At 39.9% G+C, this 22,408-nt stretch overlaps 1 protein-coding gene across 3 annotated transcripts in view; it reads left to right on the forward strand.

The window, feature by feature from the left end:
• Nucleotides 1–21,624, forward strand: part of nrbp2a (nuclear receptor binding protein 2a) — a 92,493-nt gene extending 70,869 nt beyond the window's left edge. For 2 of the 3 annotated variants that reach the window (XM_006634321.3, XM_069191124.1), the window contains exons 5-18: nt 3,520–3,560; nt 4,551–4,645; nt 5,850–5,873; nt 6,784–6,867; nt 7,248–7,303; nt 9,284–9,379; nt 9,480–9,612; nt 9,988–10,090; nt 13,533–13,583; nt 13,980–14,115; nt 15,319–15,372; nt 16,006–16,069; nt 17,886–17,941; nt 19,366–21,624. In XM_006634321.3, the coding sequence (XP_006634384.1) occupies nt 3,520–3,560; nt 4,551–4,645; nt 5,850–5,873; nt 6,784–6,867; nt 7,248–7,303; nt 9,284–9,379; nt 9,480–9,612; nt 9,988–10,090; nt 13,533–13,583; nt 13,980–14,115; nt 15,319–15,372; nt 16,006–16,069; nt 17,886–17,941; nt 19,366–19,461 (1,089 nt within the window). In that variant the 3' untranslated portion in view covers nt 19,462–21,624. The remainder of the gene's footprint in view (nt 1–3,519; nt 3,561–4,550; nt 4,646–5,849; nt 5,874–6,783; nt 6,868–7,247; nt 7,304–9,283; nt 9,380–9,479; nt 9,613–9,987; nt 10,091–13,532; nt 13,584–13,979; nt 14,116–15,318; nt 15,373–16,005; nt 16,070–17,885; nt 17,942–19,365) is intronic. The other variant, XM_015354451.2, reaches the window with a different exon arrangement.
• Nucleotides 21,625–22,408: the final 784 nt, after the last annotated feature.

Genomic DNA, 22,408 nt, shown 5'->3' on the forward strand with positions numbered 1-22,408 from the left:
CAATACTAGCCATTTACAGTTTGGTAACGTAGGAATTTCTATATTTATGTCTTTATTTAGTGGTTACAATAGTGACAAAGGCTAAACTTTTAGCTTCAGTAACGCGTACGCCGTATGGCATACATGTTTGTAATGACAATATAGTGTCAATAATATTTATTGCCAGTAATAATATCAGCGAACATAGTTTCATGGAGGTCTTGTTAAAGTTGGGGATTGAGGTAGATTGCCAGGCGAAAGGATTTGTAAATATATTTTGTTAAAGCAAGTCAGTTTTTTGCAACACATAAAAGACATTTTTCCAAGAAAGATCTGATGACGAGGAAGAAAAATCACCCGTTTTTAGTGCATAAAAAGTGGTTATTAACTATCGAAAGCTGCTTTTATAACTTATAACTTAACTTAAAATTATGCAATGTCTAAGTTAAGCTGATTGTACCCATCGGTCACGCTAATAAAGCATCTTGAATTGAATTGAATTGAGAGAGTGAGAGTGAGAGCAAGAGAGAGCAACACACAGGGGTCTATTTGGGTTTCCGAATATAGTCTTTCAGGGAATCCATACCATCTCTATTGGATTTAAATCTGGGGATTCAGCTGGAGTTTTCACCCAGTTCACTCCCTCTGCTGTAAGCATCGCCTTTGCTTCTGTGTGTTTTGGATCGTTGTTCTGAAAGAAACGGTGCCTTGATCCAAAGTGCTCCCTGATGTGTGGGGCAGCATGTTGTTTGACCACGCCTTTCTCGAATAATTCACAATCCATTATTCCTTCGAAAATAAGAAGTGGTCCCAGACCTCTTCTAGATATACCCCCCAGATGTGAACCTTCAGTGGATGTTTTGGGTTTTGCTTGTTCACATATCCCCCTTTTTATAAAACAACATGGTTGAAAACTGTTCCAGAGCCACTGCTGTTTCATCAGTAAAAAGAACATCATGAAATGCCTCTCCCTGTTCAATGCATTGGAAAAAAGAAAAGGAGCATAAAGCGTCTGATGGTCATAAACGATATTAATTTGGGAACAGCATTGGAGATATTTTTTTAACTGCACTGCATCGGAGAGAATACCATAGTGCGTTCTTTTTTTAACGGGCTTCCATAAGAATCAGTATAGCTTCTGGGAAATACATTTTTCCTGCATTAAAGTTTAACTCGTTCAGAGTGTCCTACATTACAAACTCCAAGCGTTTCATTTTGAGCTGAAGACCCTCACACCTGAAGAAGGATTCACAGCTGAAACGTTGCATGCTGACGCGGCTACCATCCAAAGTAAATGTATTGCAGTAAATGTTTATATCATTATATCTAATTTTTTATTTCTTTTTTAAAAATTAAAAAAATTGTTTGCCCAGCAAAAGAGGGGGGGGTTCTGCTCTCATTGACAGCTGACACTCCTCCATACACTCATGTGAAAAATGAATAACGCCAATGTAAACGTCATATTTACAATTTGTTGATAATAAAAATGTTACGTTCTCTAAAGCTTTCTCAGTCAAGTATGATAATTTACCTAGGGTGCTGTGTAGGCAGCAAAAGATCAGCTAAACTGGGAAGAAAACGCTTTCAGAGAAAATGTTTCAGATGTGAAGAGCACAGATCCCCAATGCAATTTCAACCAAACCTGTCCCCACACACCCTGCCCCCACTGTGATTAGAATATACACAAAGCACTGAAATCTTTAAGAGTTGATGTTCAGATATTTTGCAGACATGTAATTAAGGACTGAGTTCTTAAAGCCTGAATTACGTACTATGCCTACGTCTGCGAACTACCTTTGCTAGTTAATGCTACTTCACTTTCTCGGGCGTGATTTTTTAGGCAAAAACCAGGCTAACAGGCTTGTTTTGTGATCTTCCTAAGATTGTTAAGCGCAGTGTCAAAATGTTTCCATATGAAAGGATTCATATGAAAGGCAGTGACGTCACCATCCTGAGGTGTGTGTGTGTGTGGCAGATCCGTGATGTGGTTGAGTGTGTATTGTGGTGAGCCTCTGATTGGGGGAAAAAAAACCCCACTGATCTGTTCTACATACCAGGAAAACAACAGAATATGATTTTTTCTATTTGAAACGTGTATTTTAAACGTTTAATTAAGAAGTAAAAACCTTACAGCGTACACAGATTCTAAGCTGATCCAGTGGAAGAAAAATCATCCATGTTCTGCGCATAAAAAGTGGTTATTAACTATGGAAACCTGTTTTTATAGCTTTTTAAGTCGTGTAATGTCTAAGCAGGATCACATCCTTATATACTGTTTTTGATTTATTTTTTAAGAATTAAAAAAAATCATATGCTCAACCTAATTTTAAAGACCTCTACTTGTGAAGGTTTTCACAGCCTGTACATAAAACTGTATACAAAATACTGCTGACAGCAGGAACATTGTTATTAATTATTATTAATTTCTTTAGATACGCCATTCCATATTATATTCCCTATTAATTCTAAAAGTATGCTTTTGTTTACTCCGGTATCGAGCATATTCGCAGAAAAGCTTAAAACTATCACTTTTCTCACAAAGTACTGTTTATAAACGTACAGTAAAATGGTCAGAAGAAGCACATAAAAACGTTTCCGAAATAACCACATGTAAGACATTGATGCTTAAAATGTTTAGGGAGAAATGGAATACTGGTGTGTATTTTTTCTTTAAACTACCAATACCAGCTATATACAGTTTACATAATATGTTTATGTTCCTAAATTAATATTGTTTATGACCTTCAGATGCGTTATGCTCCTCTTCTTTTTATGCTCAGCTACTAAAAATTCCCTTTAGTGGTAAAATTCCATATAAAGATTCAATACTAAGCAGATTAAAATGTGCACAGTAAAGAAATTAAATGATTAAATCTTTTCACTACCGACCAATGCACCACGAGTGCCCCTGCCAGTCATTTTGGCCAGCCAATCACATACCGCGGTACGGTACGGTGGCGCAAGCATAGTTGCCCATCGTACAGGTTTGTACTGTGCATTTTGAATGGCTGCATCTGTAACATTAATTTCCCTAAATCCCTAGCATCTACAATTTGAGAATCTACCTTTTGTGAAGCAGTTGAATCAGACTCCATCTGGAAATCTAGATATCCCATATCCAGTTACTAAGTTACTTCAACAACAGCTGCCTTTTCGAAATCCATGCTAGCTACCCCATGGGTTAAGGACACCTCGACACAATTTTCTCACTGCTTGCTCTCAGTTGTGTGATTGCAGTGTTTGAAACAAGCTCAAAGTGGTGTTTTCATATATGACAGTCCTGTGGTGTGCTTGTCTTTAAATATATACAAATGCCAGAAGCCTGTCTGTGCTGTTCATTCCAAGTGTGCCATTACAGGATTTGCTCATATAGCAATTATGTGGATGGCTGAGTACTCCAGCTGACTGCATTGGCTGTACTTGGCAGGTGATGAAAATCAGCACATTTTTTGTCTCCTGGGTCTGTAATGCAATGCAGTAGATCTCTGTGTCTGTTGCTTTTCTTTTTATTCTATAGCTAAGATGTGTTTTTTATTGTAGGCATGGAAGAGATGGTGCACACAGATCCTGTCAGCCCTCAGGTGAGCTGAGCCTAGTTAAAACCTTAGTTTAGCATGTCCACTTTCTGAGATACAGCATTCCACAACATTCCCTGGGGATCAATTTAACCAAATCCATCTCTATGTCAGAGGGAATAATTAACCAAGTGATAATTTTATGAATTGCTTGATAATATCGTTCAAAGAGAATAAAGGACAACGTGTCTCTCATCAAAAAATATTATTTTATAAAAGCAGAATAAAATCTAATAAAGCAAAGTGAAATTATGATAAAATCATTGTAAATCATAGATAGCAAAGTGTAAGTAAATCCAATAGGACAGAATTAACATTGGAGACTTTAATAAGGTACAGTAGGTTTGTGCCAGTATGTGATGCATAGTCCAGCCATTCTCACTGGATCTTAGGAGACCCCTGTGTGTTTTGGTTCTTAGTCACAGGCTAATACATTGATATTTTCTATTTAAGGACTTTATCATTTTGTTTCCAATTTCTTTTAATCTTTTAAAAAAATAGTTTTGTCTTAGTATCTGCATACCACTGCTAACTGATTTATAACCAGTTAGACTTAATCAGAAGGACAAACACTAACTCACTGTGGTCAGTACCTGATACAGTCTTTCTCAACTGTGTCTGTTTTAGCTGTGTCTGTTAATAGTTAATAGTCTTAATGACTATTAACAGCTGTTTAGTCAGAAATGAGAGAAAATTTGAGGAAAAGTTGAGGAAAGATTACATAAAGTTCTGTGCATTGACATTGTTGGAAATAACAGGGTATTTGTTAAACAGAAGTGGCTGTTTTGTAATTGGCTAGTCTTCAAAGGGGATAGATCCTGTGAGTTAGACCATAGATGATTGGTCCCTTGTACCAGTAAAACCTGTCGTTTATCAGGCACACTTGTATTTAGCGGCAGTGCTGAGTGCTTATTGGCTCCTGTATGAGGATTGCGTATGTTGATCATGACCTGTCTGCAGCAAGTGTCTTGGTTGGTAAATGTGTTGTTTTCACAGTTACCTGCATTCCTGCGATCCCCCAATAATCCATGGCAACCTGACCTGCGACACCATCTTCATTCAGCACAATGGGCTCATCAAGATTGGCTCAGGTATTCTTTGAAAGAAGAATGCTTAGGATGGTGCCATCCAAACCAATCTCTCTGCAATTAGAAAGGAAGCCTAGCATTTTTCAAAAGCATCCTTTAAACTGTTTTGGCTGGTATTCAAATGAATACCTACAGATAACATTCTTATGTAAATCCATTCCTTATGTTATCATATTATGTTATGATGCCTAGTGTGATTAAATGTTTAGATGAGCTCACTAGTAATCCTGGGCTTTGCAAAAACTTGCAACAATAATGAGTTCTGTTCTAAAACATTAGAATTTCTCATTGTCATATCCTAATAGTTCGTTTATTCCTTAAAAATAATCCTAGTATGAACTGGGATCAGTGTTATTATGCTTAATATTGTTTCATTTGATGAAGTTCATATCTTTAGCTCCTTTGTAGTGTGTGCTATGTACCATTAAGATTGTCCCACAAAATACTACTTCTGTCCAGTTGTCTCACAAGACACAGAAGCACCTCAGTTTCTGTGATACTTGTCTCTGTGTTGCCTTTTCTATTAAACCCGGTTGATGCATGAGAAAAATTTCGTCAAACAAATTGAAAGGAAATTGGATTTGGTAAGCATTTTTTACATTTCGGGCTCAAAAGTTATTGCATCAATTAGATAGTGGGACCTATTTCCTTTGGTAACGGTCCTGTGTAATCAATCTGCCTCTTTATGTCTTTTCTTTTAGTTGATAAGGTTTCCATGTTAAATTGTTCAGATTTCCCACAGATCTTCAACTTTTGTGTCTTGTATGAGAAAAGCATCACAAAGATCAGCTTTGGAAGACTCAATGTGTACCATTGTAACAAATAATAGCTTTATTTTTAATCAGATATTGCTTTGTATTGTTCAGTCCCCTCTTAGATTTGGCATGGATTTATAAGCCTGGAGTAAGGCTGCTCAGTGCACACATTTCAGTTAAGAGTGAAGCTCTGCAGTAGTCTGCAAGCTGACAAGACTGCAGTGGGAAGAGATAGTTGTCTTCCAATAATCCTCAGATATATGATCCACTCTGAAGGGGTGGACAGCAAGGACATCCAACGACAAGGAGAACAATGATAAAATGTAGCAACTTTCTTTTATTTTGCTATGTTAAAGCAAAAAGGAAGGAATTGGATTTTGAAATTAAATTGTAAACACATTTTCTCTGTGTTCTTGTCTTCCTCTGTGTGGCATGCTGGTGCTTAAACACAGTGTGGCATCGACTGTTTGTTAATGGTAAGTTTCAAGTTCTTTCCAGTTAAAATCCATTGTAACTGTCTGTGGAAAAGCAAGACCTCACAGCACTTCACAGTGAGCACTGCTACCGCAGGGCTGGGCTCAAGTATAGGAGAAGAGGTCTAAGTAACATGGACAGTGCAGCAAGTAATTTGACTAGGTGCTCATAGGAATGTCTAAGTCCCATAATACATCCTGATAAATATTGTAGTAGTTCAAGTAAGTAGCTGTGTCAGCATGCATAGGCTGCAAAGGAACAAGTAAAGGTGTATTCCATGCTAAGAAGAGAAGAAAAGAAACACAACGTTTCAGCTGTGGAGCCTTCTTCAGGCACTCAGTAGTCTAGAAAGAACGAAAGATCACAGAAGTTAAATGGAATTCTAAAAGTTAGACAATGGTATTTATTTTATTTTAAAAAACTGAGGATGATGTTTAATCAAGGCTTCAGTAGAAAGCCTTGTACTGAAGTTTAAAGATTTATATGAACATAGCAGGAGGTGTCTCAGTGGTGTAGTAGTTAGCATTGCTGCCTTGCAGCACATGGGCCCTGGGTTCGGCTCCTAGGGTTCTATTTGTGTGGGGTTTGTATGTTCTGCCCATGTTTGCATGGATTTCCTCCTACAGTACAGAGATATAATGATGGGTTAATTAACTTCTGGAAAAATTGGCTCTGCTTTGAGTGTATATGTCGGTCTTTGGGTATGTATGATCCTTGCGATGGACTGGCCTCCTGTCCAGGGTGTATCTTGCCTTTTGCAAGATACACACTAAATAGCCTGGGTAGCCTGGATAGGCTCCATCTCCCTGCTATCCTAAATTGGATGAAGTGGTTAGTAGATGGATGGATGGTGAATATCACTGAGAAGACAGACCAGAGCTTCTCACTCAGTGCTGTGCCTTTATTTCCCAGCATTCCCAGAGGCTGTACACGGACAAGTTCGTCACCATCGAGATGAACAAAGGAACCTGCACTTCTTTGCCCCAGAATATGGCTGTGAGTGTCTGTTGTTGCTCTTCTCTGTCTGTCTCTGTCAGCGACTGCCTGCTGCTTCTCTTTTGCTGTGACTGCTTGTGTTCATGCCTGTCTGTCGCTTTGCCTGAATCTATTTCCGATTATCATCATATTCCTCTCTCCGTATGCATGTCTGCAGGTGTCTGTCGATCTGTCTGTGTATTTACCTGCCTGCCTGAAGATCTGTCTCTAACGACAGACAAGAATGTCTATCTGACACTTCTCCTTTCCAGTCCAGTGGGTGGTGATTTATCACTCTCACTCTCCTCTTTGTGTTTCTGTATCTGTGCTCTGAGTCCTCTTTGTCTGTCCCTGGCTCCTCCACAGCCTCTGTCTCACTGTGATTGTTGTTCTCCTCCCAGTGGCTGAGGACGACTATGCAATTGACATCTTCTCCTTTGGAATCTGTGCCCTGGAGGTGAGACACAGGTTCCTGTGATCTGTACATACTGCACTAAGATCAGCTCTTCTATGTATAAATAGTGTACCAATACGTTTGTCTTCATTAATCACCTTTAAAGTCTCACCTCTTTAGGATATAATGAAATGAGATTGTGGAACACTGTTTCATACAATACAATGAAAGCACAAATATTAGCGTTTGCTCTGCTGTTGTTAGCATGTTTCACAACTGATTTGGTTGCTCAGTTACTGAAATCTTGATAAATGTAGCACCTCCAGTAACTGCTGACAAAATACTGAACACCTGTACCTGTGAATTCAAATGAAGTGTTTAAAACAAGCCTAACTGAATAGAAAGCTTGAGGACAGTGAATAATTTTTCCAAGAAAAGTTGAAGGAGGCTGAGATCATTTTTTGTGCTGTCTCAGGAAGGCCTATTTCATTCATTAAAACAAATTGCTAAAAACAGGACTTGTTCAGTGACGTCAAGGCTGAATGGGAAGTAAAGTGGACATGGGAAGGAATGTTCATTATTGTCCAATGTCCATTAAATCATAAAATAATAAATGACAATTTCCACCCACCCCCCCCAAAAAATGATTCTTTAGAAAATATATACTGTATATAAATGCCTTTTGGAAATTGTGACAATTGGCAATTGTTATTGACAATTGTTCTTGTGTCTTTTTATAATATATGTACGAGCTCATGTACGAGATTTCATGTGCCGTAAACATGCTGTGTAAACTTTGCTAAAGCAAGTGAAATACAAACAACACCCATAGTAAGCAACTGACCTACCCCTAAAAGAGTACCATTGATATTCCTGAATTTTAAACCTGTGCAGTATGTAATGTTACCTTGTTTTATTATTTGTGTGGTTCCCCGTTATTGGGGAGAAGCCTAGTATTTCTGGTTTTACAGACAAAATTCCACTTAAGCAAATTATCCATTTAATCCAAAGACTTTTAAAGCAAAGTCCATTAAAACAAGTGCTACTGTGCTGTATCTTGTAACACAGACATTTTGTGGTGAAATTTGTGAGCAGAAAGAGGAGTACAGTTCTATTTTATGTGACACAGGATGTGCACAGCTCAGTGCCAGCCTGCCACTGGTGTGTACGCTGGGAAAGACATAGAGGGCAGGTAACACATTTCTGCTGCTCTGCACAGACAGGCAGCTCCAGTGGTGCTCTGCATTGTCAGCTGAGCAATAAAGGCAGATCAGGCCTTTCCAGCAGTTGAGCCCTGGAGGGCAAATCCCGGGTTTTGGCCAGAGAGCAGCAAGTCACAATGGTTCAGGAACACCATCTGGGAGAGTCTGGAGAGGGCTATTGTCTGAGCTCTCATACATACAGGCGAGAGCACTGCTGTGTAATACCTCTGCTCTTTACTGACAGTATGCTTTAACTGTTATTACTTTGTAGGAATTTTATCTCTTGTCTGATTAAGTATTCATCTGAATTGTATTTCATCTTCCCAAAGTTGAAGTGTTCCCTGCGGCTTCCATGGGGCTTCTAGGGAAGATCTGTTTACCCTCCTGGTTAAAAAGCTAAACTAAGTTTCTTTTCTCTAGTGACAAATCTGTACAAAATCTGTACAAATGCAAGATGAGCTGGACTGTACATATTACCACTGACACGTTTAAGAGTATTTTAAATGTTTTTCTCAAGAGGAAATAAGACAGTAAAATTCAAAGGGCTTTGTGTTCATCCCTTAGATAGCAGTTCTTTTATTTGAATTTTATGGGAAAAACAATTTAATTTCTTCTATAGATACAGAACACCAGGTTTTAAATTAAAAGCTTCCCCATTTGACTATAGCAAGCTCTAAGTTGGCACAGTTAATTGATAGATTTGTCAGTGTGGTGAATTGTCACATTTACAGGGAAACCCAGTTGTTATAATGGCAAGATTTGTGAGTCTGATACATCAGTGGCAGCTGTCACTGTGATGTTTGGTGAAGATCCTGTTAGTGGCACAACTTTTGCCTTGTAGATGGCTGTGTTGGAGATCCAGGCCAATGGAGATGCTGTGGTCCCCAAAGAGGCAATTACCCATGCTGGTCAGTCACTGGAAGATCCTCTGATGAGGGTGAGAGAGACTTTCCTTCAATGTTGACATTGTGTCACACGGATTGTTTGTCCCCTATTTAAAACTGCCTTCCCTCTCCATCTCTCTGTCTCTGCACCAGGAGTTTATCCAGTCCTGTGTGAGACATGATGCAAAGAAGCGCCCGACGGCGCATGACCTGCTGTTCCACAGGGTGCTGTTTGAGGTGCACTCCCTCAAACTGCTGGCTGCCCACTGCCTCATCAACAACCAGTGTGAGTGCCTCAGTGCAGTTCAACTGGCACTCCCACTTCATGCAGCTCTCCCAGCGTGTCCATGTGTCCTCTGCATCTTCACTGGTGAACCTAGACCGTTGAGACAGAGTTTTAACCTAGGCTGAAAGAAATGTTTTGAGTGGTAGTTTTTTAGGCTTTTGAATCCTCAAATGGTTCAAGCACCTTTTATCTCTAGGTCTATTTTTTTCAAACGTGTAACACTGATTCAACTTAGAAAATCTGTGATGAACATAATCAGCAGCCAGTTCAGCTCAAAGTGATACTGAAAGACCCATTATTGCTACACACTCCTCATGTACATGCAGGTGTCATCAACAGGTGTCTGTAAGGTTATGGTTGCCCATGTCTCTGCAGACCTGCTGCCAGAAAACTGCGTGGAGGAAAAGACTAAGTCATTTGATCCCAACGCTGTGATGGCCGAGATTCAGCACACGGACCGTCCGGGGGTGCAGTTGAGGTGAGGGGTCAACAAGAAAGACCAGATAGAAGCTGGAAGCTGGGTCTCTACTCATTTGAAGTCCTGGACTTCCCAGTCAGTTTCACTCTGGATCTGGTACAACAATCCATCCATTTTCTAACCCCTTCTGGGTTACAGAGGAGGCGGAGCCTATCCCAGACTGCAACAGGCACAAGGCATGATTTACTCTGGATGGGACACCACCCTATCACAGGGCACACACAGACACAAACACAGACAGACACACACACATTCACTCACACCTAGAGCCAATATTCCCAAAACCTATCAGTATGTTTTCGTACTGTTGGAGGAAGGCGGAACAATCGGAGAAAACCCACATAAAACAGGGAGAACATACAAGCTCTATGCAGATAGCTACCCAGGTCTAGAATCGAACCTAGGCTCCAGCACTACAAGGTAGGAAAATGCTAACCACTGTGTCACGATGCCGCCCGATGTGGTAAACATTAATTGTAGCATTGATTTAAAAAAGAGCTAGCATTATCATATTCCTGCTTTCTATTTTTGTTTCAATTACTGTCAGAAGATGTTCATATGCAATAGAACCTATTATGCATCCCTACCTCTTAAAGGGGAACTTTCTCACACTGGTAATGAAATTCATTGACAGTATCGCATAACTTTTTACAAATTTCAAATTGAGCACAAAATTGTGTACTTTGGGAAACTACTGTACAGTTGCCATGTTGTCAAAAAACCCTGGACTTGGCACAGACGAGGGCCAGAGTTTGCAAGAATTGTAATGTGAAGTAAAACGTCCTGTTTACTAGTCACTGTAATGATTAATGTAATGCAGACTTTTCACCACAGTAATGGCCCAACGTGATCTGCATGCCGAGTTAAGAAGTAACTTAGGAGCTGGGAGCTCCGTTGCCTCATTCTGAATAGCAGAAAGCTCCACATATCCAGAAAGTGTATCTATTTTGTGATGTAAATTGGAGGTTTTTGCGTATATTTAACTTTTATTGTGGCTTGAAATGCAACTATCAATGTCAATTCTTTCTAACCCTGAAATTTAAAAACTGAGTTCCCCTTTAATATGGTCAGTTTAAAATCTAAGACTGGTTCATTCACTGCCCCCTAGTGGAAGATGATGGGTCCTGGTGAAGCTAAGTTTGTCCAGGTTGGCAAGACAGCCAATCCCTCTGAGAACGTACCACACTGTAGAGCCAGTGATCTATCTTTGTTATGATAAGCAGGTTAAGAAGGACAATGTGGTGAGATTGACCATTTAAGAATAGGCTGTGTTGATGGCACTTCCTGATTTCTGCCCTGAACCACACAGAGAACCACACTGCAATACTGTTAAATCAAACAAGATCATGTTCACAAATGTGTTTTGTACACTGGTGTAGTGTGCTCTCTGAAGGCAACAGTTCTGTAGGGTTTGGGCATTTACTGGGACAATTATTAATTATAGCAGTAAATCACAAAATGATTCTTTTGATGGCCTTAGAATCCAACCATGCGATATAACTCAAACAACGCACACACACAGGTACTAATATACGAGGATACATTTATTAATACATAGAATATGCATATAAACCTAACAGATCTTATCAAGAGGATTATCAGAATACAAAAGGTATATATTCAGTCAGTTACAAAGAGTTACATATATCAAGAGGACATACGTTCAGTATATCATTCATTTAGACCGTTTCGTAAATGAACTTGGTTATAACTTCTACATTAGATACTCAAAACAAGTACATAACTCTTAGGATTTAAATTGATATCAACTGGTTGGGATAACAATTGAATTATCAAGCAGTAATGCAGTGAAGTTGAATACTCATCCAATCTTTGGGGATTCAGATCTCCTGCGGGCTCTCTGGCTTCGTGCCAGGCTGTGCTGTGCTGCTTGCGACGGTGCGCTGCTGATGCTCACTGACCAGCTAGTTAGTGTTGACTTTTTAGCAAAGTTTGTGCACAGGAGAAAAGATGACTGTGGGTCCCAGCAGGTCAGGAAGAGGACCGGTTCGTTCCTGATGAAGCGCTAGTTCTGAACAGTGATTCAGCTGTCCACAGTTCCGACCTGTTCACAAGGCTTGCTGCTGATGCTAACCTCGGGTGGATCCTCTGGTTACTCTCTGGCAACCTCCACTCTAGACTCTTGGAACAAAGGAAAGTTCTGGCACTCGGACACACTGGCCGTTCCGTGGTTGTCCGGGCTGAGTCTCAGGATGGTCAGGAGGCGCGCTGCGAGAATGTCCTGCCCTTGGGAGCCTTCTGCTCCTGGGCCGTCCTGCCCTGGAATTCTCCTTTGAATTCCCTTTAGAAAAGTCCACAGGATTCTCTCAGGCCCTCTGTGTTGCCTGTTTTTACCTGGAGGAACTTCAGCTCGTTGATTGGCTGAAAGTTCCATGGGCATCAGAGTCCCATGTGGGTTACTCGGCCCTACCAGTCCCTGATTGGTTGATCAAGGTGAGATATGAGTCACTTACTCCTGACATTTAGGAATGCAGTCCAGATGTCCATCTGGGACTCCCTAGACAGATAGGCGCCAATGGATGACCATTGATCATGATAGCCAGGCTTAGCTAAGTGCATCCCCATTTTGGAGCTGTCCCTTATCAAAAGAAAACATCTTTAAATCAGCTTGCATGAATAGCTTCTCTGTGGCTGCACCACAGAGATGAAGAGAGAGATGGGGCCTCATTTGGGAAAGCACCGCAATACTTAATTCTGTCTTATTAATTAGCATTGCCACTACACTGGTGATCACCTTTCCTACTGCATGACTTCTGTTTTGTTGATCATGTTACTATTGAAGGCAGCAGCAGGTTGTTACTGAACCAGTACTGAAGGTTACTGAAACATGTTGCTTCTGTAGAAGAAAATGATTCCATTCCAATTGGACAGCTTTTCACCATGTAGCTGGACAGTGACCCAAAACATACAGCCATTGACACAAAGGAGTTCATCAGGAGAAAATAGAGGAAAATCTTTGACTAGTCAAGTCAATCTGCAGATTTAAATCCAATTGATATCATTGCTGGAGAAGAAATCGAAGTCTGAACAGCCCTATAATTAATACAGAGAGTTTGGTGAGCTCAATGGGTGTTACACTTCATAAAGTTATTGTCCCAAAACATTATGCAACTAAAGACTTTCATACTTTTAAATATGTATGAGTATGTGCCAGTACTAATGAGCAGGGGAAATCACAGGGTTCAACCCAAGTATAATGAAATGTATGCATGGAATTACCCAATAAGAAAACATATATAACATATATAAACATATATATATAGTTGTATAAAACATGCTATAGTACATTGTACTTGTCATTCATATTAATTTCATGATCATAAATACAAAAAGCTTGACTACAGTAAAATGAATAGTTCTGGCTTGTCCCAGTACTTTTGGAGTTGTGGTTGTCCTCAGTCCTTGTGTCTGTGTTTCTCAGGTATTCCCATGTCTCTCCACTGGAGCTGGACAAGTTCCTAGAGGATGTGAAGTAAGTGGACAGTGTGTGCAGTCCCATGCTCTGTGTGTCACTTGAGACAGAGGTCAAAGCAGTCTGCTGACCTCATGCAAAGATTGACTTCGCACTGCACCCCTGCATCGACATAAATGTTGATCACTAACACAAATACCACATCATTTCATTACAACATAAGATGGATACATTGATAGAGACATGCAGAGATAGAGAGAGAGAATTAGAAACAGAAATCAATAGAGGCAGACAGGCACAAAGAATGAGAGAGATAGAAATGTATCTAGACAGCTAGAAATAAGAGATCAATAGAGACAAATAGAGACACGGAGAGAAAGTTCCCGGTCTGACACATGACAGAACAAACAAATTAGTGTCTAGGATCATCATGATGTCTTGTTTTTTTCTGCTCAGAAATGGGATTTACCCCCTGATGAATTTTGCCCCTCCGCGCCCTCACCCCATGCCCCGTGCACTCTCGTTGTCCCAGGAGCACATGGAGACTGTGAAGACCCCCACACCTGAGCCCCAGGAGACAGAGACCAGAAAGGTGAGAGTGGGAAAGGGGCTGGGGTGGGGTTAGGAGAAGAAAGGTAATGGGTGAGTGTTATTCACAACTGTCCAGAGCCAAATCAGAATCCTCAGTTTCTTGAGAGCTAAAAGTAGCAGAATCTACAGCATAACCGTCTGTCCACCACACTCTCAAATAATGCACAAATGCTGTATCCAGTTTTTTTTTAAATAAACATTTTTATTAAAAACGGTAATAAACTGAACACTGTTACACATGAAGGAGGGTGAATGTCGCCCTCACAGTTACTGCTGTGAGGCTTTTTGGAAAGGTCTGTACCAGCTTTGCACGCTAGGATGGTGTAACTCTTAAATCAAGCAGGTTTTCCTCTAGGATTCACTTGTTTGATGCTTTTTCCTCTCCATCCTGACAAGCTGCAAAGTCCCTGCTGATGAGAAGCAGCCCCATCAACATTGTCTTAGCTTAATAAGTTTGGAAATAGATTATCAAGATTCTAAATCTCATATCCAACGAAATCATGATTAGAAGCTTAAACACCAATAAAAAGTGGGAACTTTGCAGGGGACAGGTTACTTTTGTTCAGCACTACATGTTGGCTGTTACTATCTTCTTTTTTTCATCCGCTGAAATGCAGGCAGAAAAACAAGTCAGCTCTGATTAGGCCTACTCGACTCAACTCAGGCCTACTAGCTGTGGAACTTAGGGCGACAGAGGATTTACTGAGAAATAAGATTAAATTGCTATTACTTCAACTTTATGCTCATTGTTGTGGAATTACCAGTAGTTAGACCTGACCCACCTTCATATAAACTCCTTGAGAGCTACCAGTCCCGTCAGCGCAGCCGGATACAATCCCTCATTTGTCTCATCCTCATGCTTCAGTGTCTTCAGTCAGTGAGGAATTTACGCTGTTTTCATGTATAGGAATAATTGTCACAGATTTAAAAACTCAGTGGAAGGTTGTCATTTTGTCCACTGAAAAAATCCACAAGAGTATCCACATGTTTTCAGCTCCTCCAAGTCTGTGCAGAATGGATAGGCCTTTGGATTATGTTACAGATAAGGCTAGGTGTAAGTAGGTTTGCTTTAAGACTTCAACAGGGTGAGTGTATCCGAGTGGAGGTGTTTCAGGGAAACCTCAGTTTCTGAGAGGGCAGAACTAGATTGTGGGCACCAGTGACCCCACGGTGGAGCTCCTCACTCTGCTGGTTTGTGTTACAGGTTGTTCAGATGCATTGTAATCTGGAGTCCAACGAAGAAGGAACAAAAACACACGTGAGTTCTACCTCCTCCAGACTACACTCCCTGAGGAGACTCTGGTCTGAGGACAGAAAGCTGTCTGAGGCCTTCTGTAACCCCATAAACGATGGCCACATCACAGTTACAGAGGCCTTGGCTCCTGCTCTCTTCTTCTATCCCCCTTGCTGTTCCATGACTGTTAATGGTGTGTGTAAGAGATCCTACTAACTACACCAAAATAAAACACGGATGGTGACCCCTAAATGCAGGAACTGCTTTTATTTTTTAACAGATACTTTGATGGGTCTGTGATGTATTATGTGCTATCAGTGTCTCAATCTTGTCCCCTACCCTTTGAGTATTGCACTGGTCTGCCTGTCTGCAGTGTGGTAAGGGTGTCCTAGGTCTAAGAGAGTTTGCGGTCACATACTTGCTTTGAAAGGTACAAGAAGGGTACAGTTTCCAAATACGAGTAACAGGTGGGTAAGATATGAGAATCTTCCATGCAGATCATATTCAACACTGCTTCGGAAGGATGGATGGAGTTTAATCTGGGGGACAAACACTGTTGAAGCCCATTAGAAGACATGAAGACTAGAAGTGTATTAGAAATAGACAGGAGGGGGAGCCACAGGTCCAGTAAATCTGATTGAGCCTCTCTCCTCACAGCTCACCCTATTCCTAAAGATGGAAGATAAGCTCCACAGGCAGCTCAGCTGTGACATCCTGCCCGGTGAGTGCCACCCCTGTGCACTTCTTCTTAGTTCCTATTTATCACCTGCCAATCCTTCAGCCCTTCCCTGGCTATTTCGCTTGTTCTATTAATGATTTTAATTCTTGGTGTGCTATCTGTGAAGGCTTCTTTTTGGAGTATATTATTGACTGTGTTGTTATTGTTTATACCTCTATCAGAAGAAGAAAGTGAACAGGAGTAGAATTGTGTCATTCCTGAACAATCAACAATTATGATCACTACACCAAAATCGGTTTAGCATTATTGTAACATACAATAAACATAAAATAAAATCTAGCTCACCTGAGTCTGTCTAATCTGCTGAAGCAACAAATCATTCTTATCCGACACAAAACTATCTAACCAGTCTATCACCCAAAGTGAACAAACCTATATCCTTTTACAGCAAAACTCATGTATAAATGCACACATTCCACAACCATTAAACAATCACCAAATTAAACACCAGGTAAAACTATTTTCACAGAAAATCTCTACAAAGCCAGTCTTGAGGTTGTGCTGGCAGCCTCTGCTGGCAGTCTCTTAGTACTACCTGTCTGTCACCTAGACGATTCTTTTGTACTGGTCAAGGGTTGGATTATTCCTCACTGTTAACAGGAATACCAGCCAAATCTATCAGGTGACACAGTCTGGATCTGAATATTAGTATTCTGCACTGCCAGGTTTGTGCAGCATTCAGGGCTAAGAATGAAGCCGGAAAAGACACAGAGAACTCCTGTGTTTTATTTTTCATTCCCAACAGATACATCTGCAGTTACATGCTCAGCAATCACAGTTTACAGCAGAGGGTTGGAATTAACAAGTCATGTCAATTTATAAATGTTATCAGGGGAAGTCATTTTCAGAAACATTTGAAATGTACTAATAAATTCACCTTTTGTTCTAAGATAACATGTGCCACTGTATATTAAAAGAAGGCATCTATAAATCACTTCACAATGTTTTGAACTGACTAGTACTTTGCAGTGTTTTTATTTTTTTATAGTTTTAACAGAACTTTCTCGGCTGATAAAGGAACATTAATTGAATCGTGATAAATACAATGTCCCAGAGTAAAAAAATAAGTTTGTAACATAAACACTGACAATGGAAATGAGGAAAAAAGAATCTAGCAGTTTTTTGTCATCTATGTCTGAATCACAGCTGGAGTCATTGTAAAGGTTACTGAGACAAAACAGTCCATTTATGGTAATGTGGCTGAGACAAATTTATTGACTTCTTAGTTCAGGTATTTTTAAAGATCACTGAGGACTCTCACTCTTCCCCACATCCACCATCTTAGTTAACATGAAATGCCTTCTACCCTCTAATCCTATTACTTGTGTGCAAAATGTCTCCCTGATTTATTGCTGTTATCGTGCTTCTGTCTGAAGTGTGCTTCATTCATTGTGATATGTAACAAGAAATTCTAGACTTAGAGAATCCTTTGCTGGTCTGGAATGCTGCCAGGGTACAACATGATCATATTGCTTTGACACGATTACTGCTGTCAACCATAACTAACAGTCCGACTAAGCAGGGTTTCGAGAGTCCTGTCAGCAACATGGAAGTAAGGAGAAGCAAGAGATCCCTAAGCTCAAAGAAATCACCTGAGCAAATGGAGAAACAGAGACAAATAGTGGCTTCTGAAAACTCAAGTGAAAACTGTCAAGTACAGTGATAGCAGTTTTCTAAACTGAAAAGTGTAAATAGCAGTATTTCGTGTAAGAATAAAAAAATGTATAATAGGGGTGTTGAATGGTAGTGGAAACATCTTTGCTGACTTTATGTACTGTATTTTTTTCTGTATTTTTAGCGGACAGTTCAAAGGATCTTGCAAATGAGCTGGTTCATTTTGCCTTCATCAGTGAGGTATGTACAACAGAACATGTTCACAATGAGTTACAAAGCAAACAGAGTATCTTGTTTATGGGATTTTATCAAAAAACATGAGATTGAATTGGCTGTAACTCTCTGATAGAGATGCTTTTGTTTTAGTGGGCTTCATATGAGGATGAAAAGCTTATCTAACCTCAGCTATATAAAGGTTTTGCAGAAGTGTTTTATGTGAAACATAGAATGTTTCTTGAAGGTTGTTATCTACACCCACAAAATAAAAACACAACAGAAATGAGTTAATAATTATTATTTTAGCTCACTTTATCCCACAGTGCCTTCATAATACTACAAAGATTCAAAAATCAAAGAATTCATTGAAATCTCTATAGACAGAAGGAAACAAACATAAAAGCAATTGAGAGCAGTCCAAGTGACCCATCTAGCCTGTTTGGTAGATAAAAGCTAATTGATCTGAGGATCACAACCTTGAAGGAAGTCAGGGTATCAACTTCAACAACATGGTTAGGTAGCTTGTTGAATACTCCTACTACCCTTTGGGTAAAGAATGCCTCCTTTTCTTTTTTAAATTCACATATATGTAGTTTTCACTTGTGTCCTATGTCTTAGTTTCACTGTTCATTCTGAGGAAGTCCACTGGGTTGACTTTGTCAGCGCCTTGGGGAATTTGAATACTTGTATCAAGTCCCCTCATAGTTCCGTTCCAGACTAACAAGGTGTAGGACATGCCTTTAAACCCCAGAATATGTATGTTTGATCTTGTCTAGACTGACTCCAGAGCACTGTGGGAGTGTTTCATACAGTACATCATAACTCCCACCTGTGTCTGTTTATCTTAAATGTATCACCTACTTAGAGATTTTGTCTGATAAGGGAGATAAATCTTTATCAAGTTGAGATAACATTACATAACGTTCTGTGTGCTGAAGTTGGTGGTAGTAATATATTTTAGCTAGAGTATTTTTTAAACTAAGGACTGAGGGCAGAAAAATCTAAATCAACAAACAAATCAGTTACATACATCCGCTGGCACTTTTGATTAAGGACCCCGTTGAACAAATTCATGCAGACACAATGCTAGTTTAGGACCAGGATTGAGAACCACTGCTATTCTGCAAGTGACTACTGAGATTGCTAGGGAGAGTGTGACTAGTTTTATTTTTTGCATGTGGAAAGTAGTTCACATTTAAATATATTGAATATATAATTTTATTTTTATATATTTTATGTAACAGGTGCTGTGAGATCGTTATGACAAGCAGACACCTATAATCTCCAGAATTTCTAAATATTTGTGCCTTGTGGCAAACAAAGAGAATAGTACAACTGCTAATATAATTTTGATAAAAACTGAAAGGAAATCTGCATAGTGGGGTGTTGAAAAACCTGGTGGCAGTGTTGTTGAGTGGAACATCTCTCTCCTTGCTCCTTGCCCGCAGGAGGACTGCGACATGCTGGCTGGGTTCTTAGAGGAGGCTCTCAGTAAGTACCGGAGTGGAGGCACTGGCTGGACTGGCATCACAATGATGCATTGAGAATGGCGGCGCTCTTCCTTTGGCAACGGCAGGCCCACCCGGGCCGGGAAAGAGAGAGGGGACAGAGGGAGAGGAGGTCGCAATGCTCACACAGAGAGAAGCGGATTCTGGAATGGGTTGTCAGCTGTCACAGGTAGATCAGACCCGACTGCACCGGAAGAGGAGACTGAGCAGGTGAAGCTGGAAGAACAGGAGCAATACCCAGAGCCCTCGTCACATATCGGACTTTCATGACATTCCCAAGCTGTACCACAACGCTATACATTTCTATGTCAATTTCCTCCTTTGAAAGTCCTCCTTTTTATTAGAGATTAAGTGTTTGCTTTTGAACTTAGTTTTCTGTCTTTAAAAGGCCTCTCCTGCCAACCACTCTGGTTTCTGTGTTTATTTCTGTCCTGCGTTGCATGGATAGCTTGGGTTTCAGAGATGTTCAAATGACAGGAAGGAGGAAATGTCTGTAAAAGGGATTTCAGCCCAATGAGGATTTTCATGTGGCTGTTCCCTGAGGGCCACAAAGGAGCACAGACCGGGGGAGCAGAGAATAGAAGATGCCTTCTCAAATCCCAGAGGCTGAAGGCAGAACTCTGAGACATTCTAGAAAACCCTGCAACTCTGGGTGAAACCTGGGTGTTGTAGAGAACCGCAGTCCAGTATCACGCAGCCTCACCATCCACCAGCTCAGCAGTTAGTGGATATCTGAACGGTGTACTCTACAGTGAATAGGATCCCCAAGCATCAAAAATGTATGTCACCTGCAGCGAGCAAGTACTTTCCTGATACAAACCGCATTCTTTATTCCACAATGAAATGTGAAATACAGAGGCCGGGTCTGTATAACTTTATTTTGTTTGTTCTTCTTGTTGTGTTATACTCCAGGAACACATTAAGAAAGACCCTGGACTGTCTGAAACTGTGCAGTACATATTAAGCAATGTATAGAAAAGTGAATCATCTTAATAAATATATAAAATATTGTTAAATTTCATATAGAAATAGTTTATTTTAAAAGAAATACTGATAAATCACATCCATCAAACGTGTATAGCCTCATAGGCGATAGACTTTGCAGCTTAAGTGTTTGATCTGTTTTAATCACACTAGTATTATAGTATTTCCATTCCCAGAATGAAGCACTCAAGTATGAATCTCCAAAAATTAAATCAACAATTTAAAGTGGCAGAGCAGTTTAAGTGGCCAGTGAATATGCAGATCACAATTCTTTCATTGTGTTTCTTTCCTTTTCCCGAAATCTTATTCTCACCACACCAGTTCTGATCACCAACCTGGAACTGTATTTGCTGCAGGCTTTTCTTCATGGGCTCACATAGATAATTTAAATCAACACCACTAAATCAACCCTGTGAAATTATTAATTGGCCCTCAATTGCCCCTATGGCTTTCTGGGACTTTTATTTCTATTCAGCAAGCTGCAGCTAAGAACACAAATGTTATCATGGCAAGGCAATGCGTATAATCTTTTTCCGTTTTTTTCCTTTTTCCATTTTGCCACAAAATAGCCCTTTATACTGTCACCATTTGTGGCCACACTCTGTGAATGGGAATCGTATAGATTGTAGTTTCTGGAATTAGCCCTTAGCCCTTTTTCCTGAAGACACTACCAAATACAGTACTTCCACCCTCGTTTCTGCTTAGTTTATGATTGAACTGTAATGACACATTGCCCCAAATGTGACTGCATGATATCAGGTTATCTACAGATAGTAAATGCTGCATTTTTGCCATTCCAAATATTGTCTGTTACACAATGTACTGCGCAAGGCTGCATGGAGCAGCACTGCTGCCTAAGTAGTATGTACTGCAGGGTCCTGCTACAGTCATCGAGGTCATACAAATAGCAGAATGACCTCATTTTGTCCTGAAGCTATGTTACCTACACCTTCAAGTGATTCTGTTTCCAATAATGCCTTAGCTATCGAATTGAGCCTTTTTAGTATGTACATAAAGATAGGAATGGATGAATAGACAATAACCAGTATATCCATCTCTTTGACCCCCCCCCCCATCTCTACCTTGGGTCCATGGAATGCAGATGGGCTCATTGTTTTAATCAACTGGTTCTGTGCTGTGTTTGTTTTTTGTTTGTTTTCATGTAAACTATTATAGACAACAAAAATGATCATAATTAAACATGATTCAAGTCTTCCTGAGATGCTGAGATTTATTGAGCCCTTGCTTGTTTGTTCATTGTGTGCTGACTTCATGTGTAAGACATTAACAGTACATGCTAGATGTATGTATGTTTCTGATGGAACTTCAGTGATGGGAGATTGGCTTTTGTCAACACTGAAGACAAAACTATTCTCTAAAGCTTTTGAAGGCATAAGTTAACTTTACTCTTCATTTTAAATTATTTTTTTTCTTTTTTGCTCCTGTGTATTGTGTTACTGTACACGACACTTTAGGATTATTGAAAAACACTTAGAATTAACTATTATCTACAGTGGGGTTACTGGTGTATAATGGCTGCTTTATTTAAGTTATAATGCAAAACGTTATTGTTTACTATTACAAGACAAAATTGCTTTTTTGATTGTTGCCACCTCTTATGAATATAGTCTTTTTTATTATGTTACTTTTTTAGAAACTATAACGTCTGCTAAAAAAGGTTTACATGATAATGGTTAGAAATATTCATTGTATGAGGAGGTACATGTAATGTGTACGGTATGTTAATAAGGTATATGCATACAGTGTATTTCTGTCTATAAATCTCTTTGTAGGTGACCAATTAACGTAAAGACGCAGTTGGAAACATTGAACACTCTTGGCAAGGCGATGCAGAAGAACTTTTAACAGGTAAAAACATTTTTTAGAAAACGTACTGTATTAACAGACAAGTACAGACCAATTAACAGCAGTGATCAGGCACTCAGCCGGAATGACAGTCTTAACTATGATACGAGGTTCTTCCAGGATCAGAGGTGAA

Source organism: Lepisosteus oculatus, chromosome 6 (assembly GCF_040954835.1).
Source record: "Lepisosteus oculatus isolate fLepOcu1 chromosome 6, fLepOcu1.hap2, whole genome shotgun sequence".
NCBI lineage: Eukaryota > Metazoa > Chordata > Actinopteri > Semionotiformes > Lepisosteidae > Lepisosteus > Lepisosteus oculatus.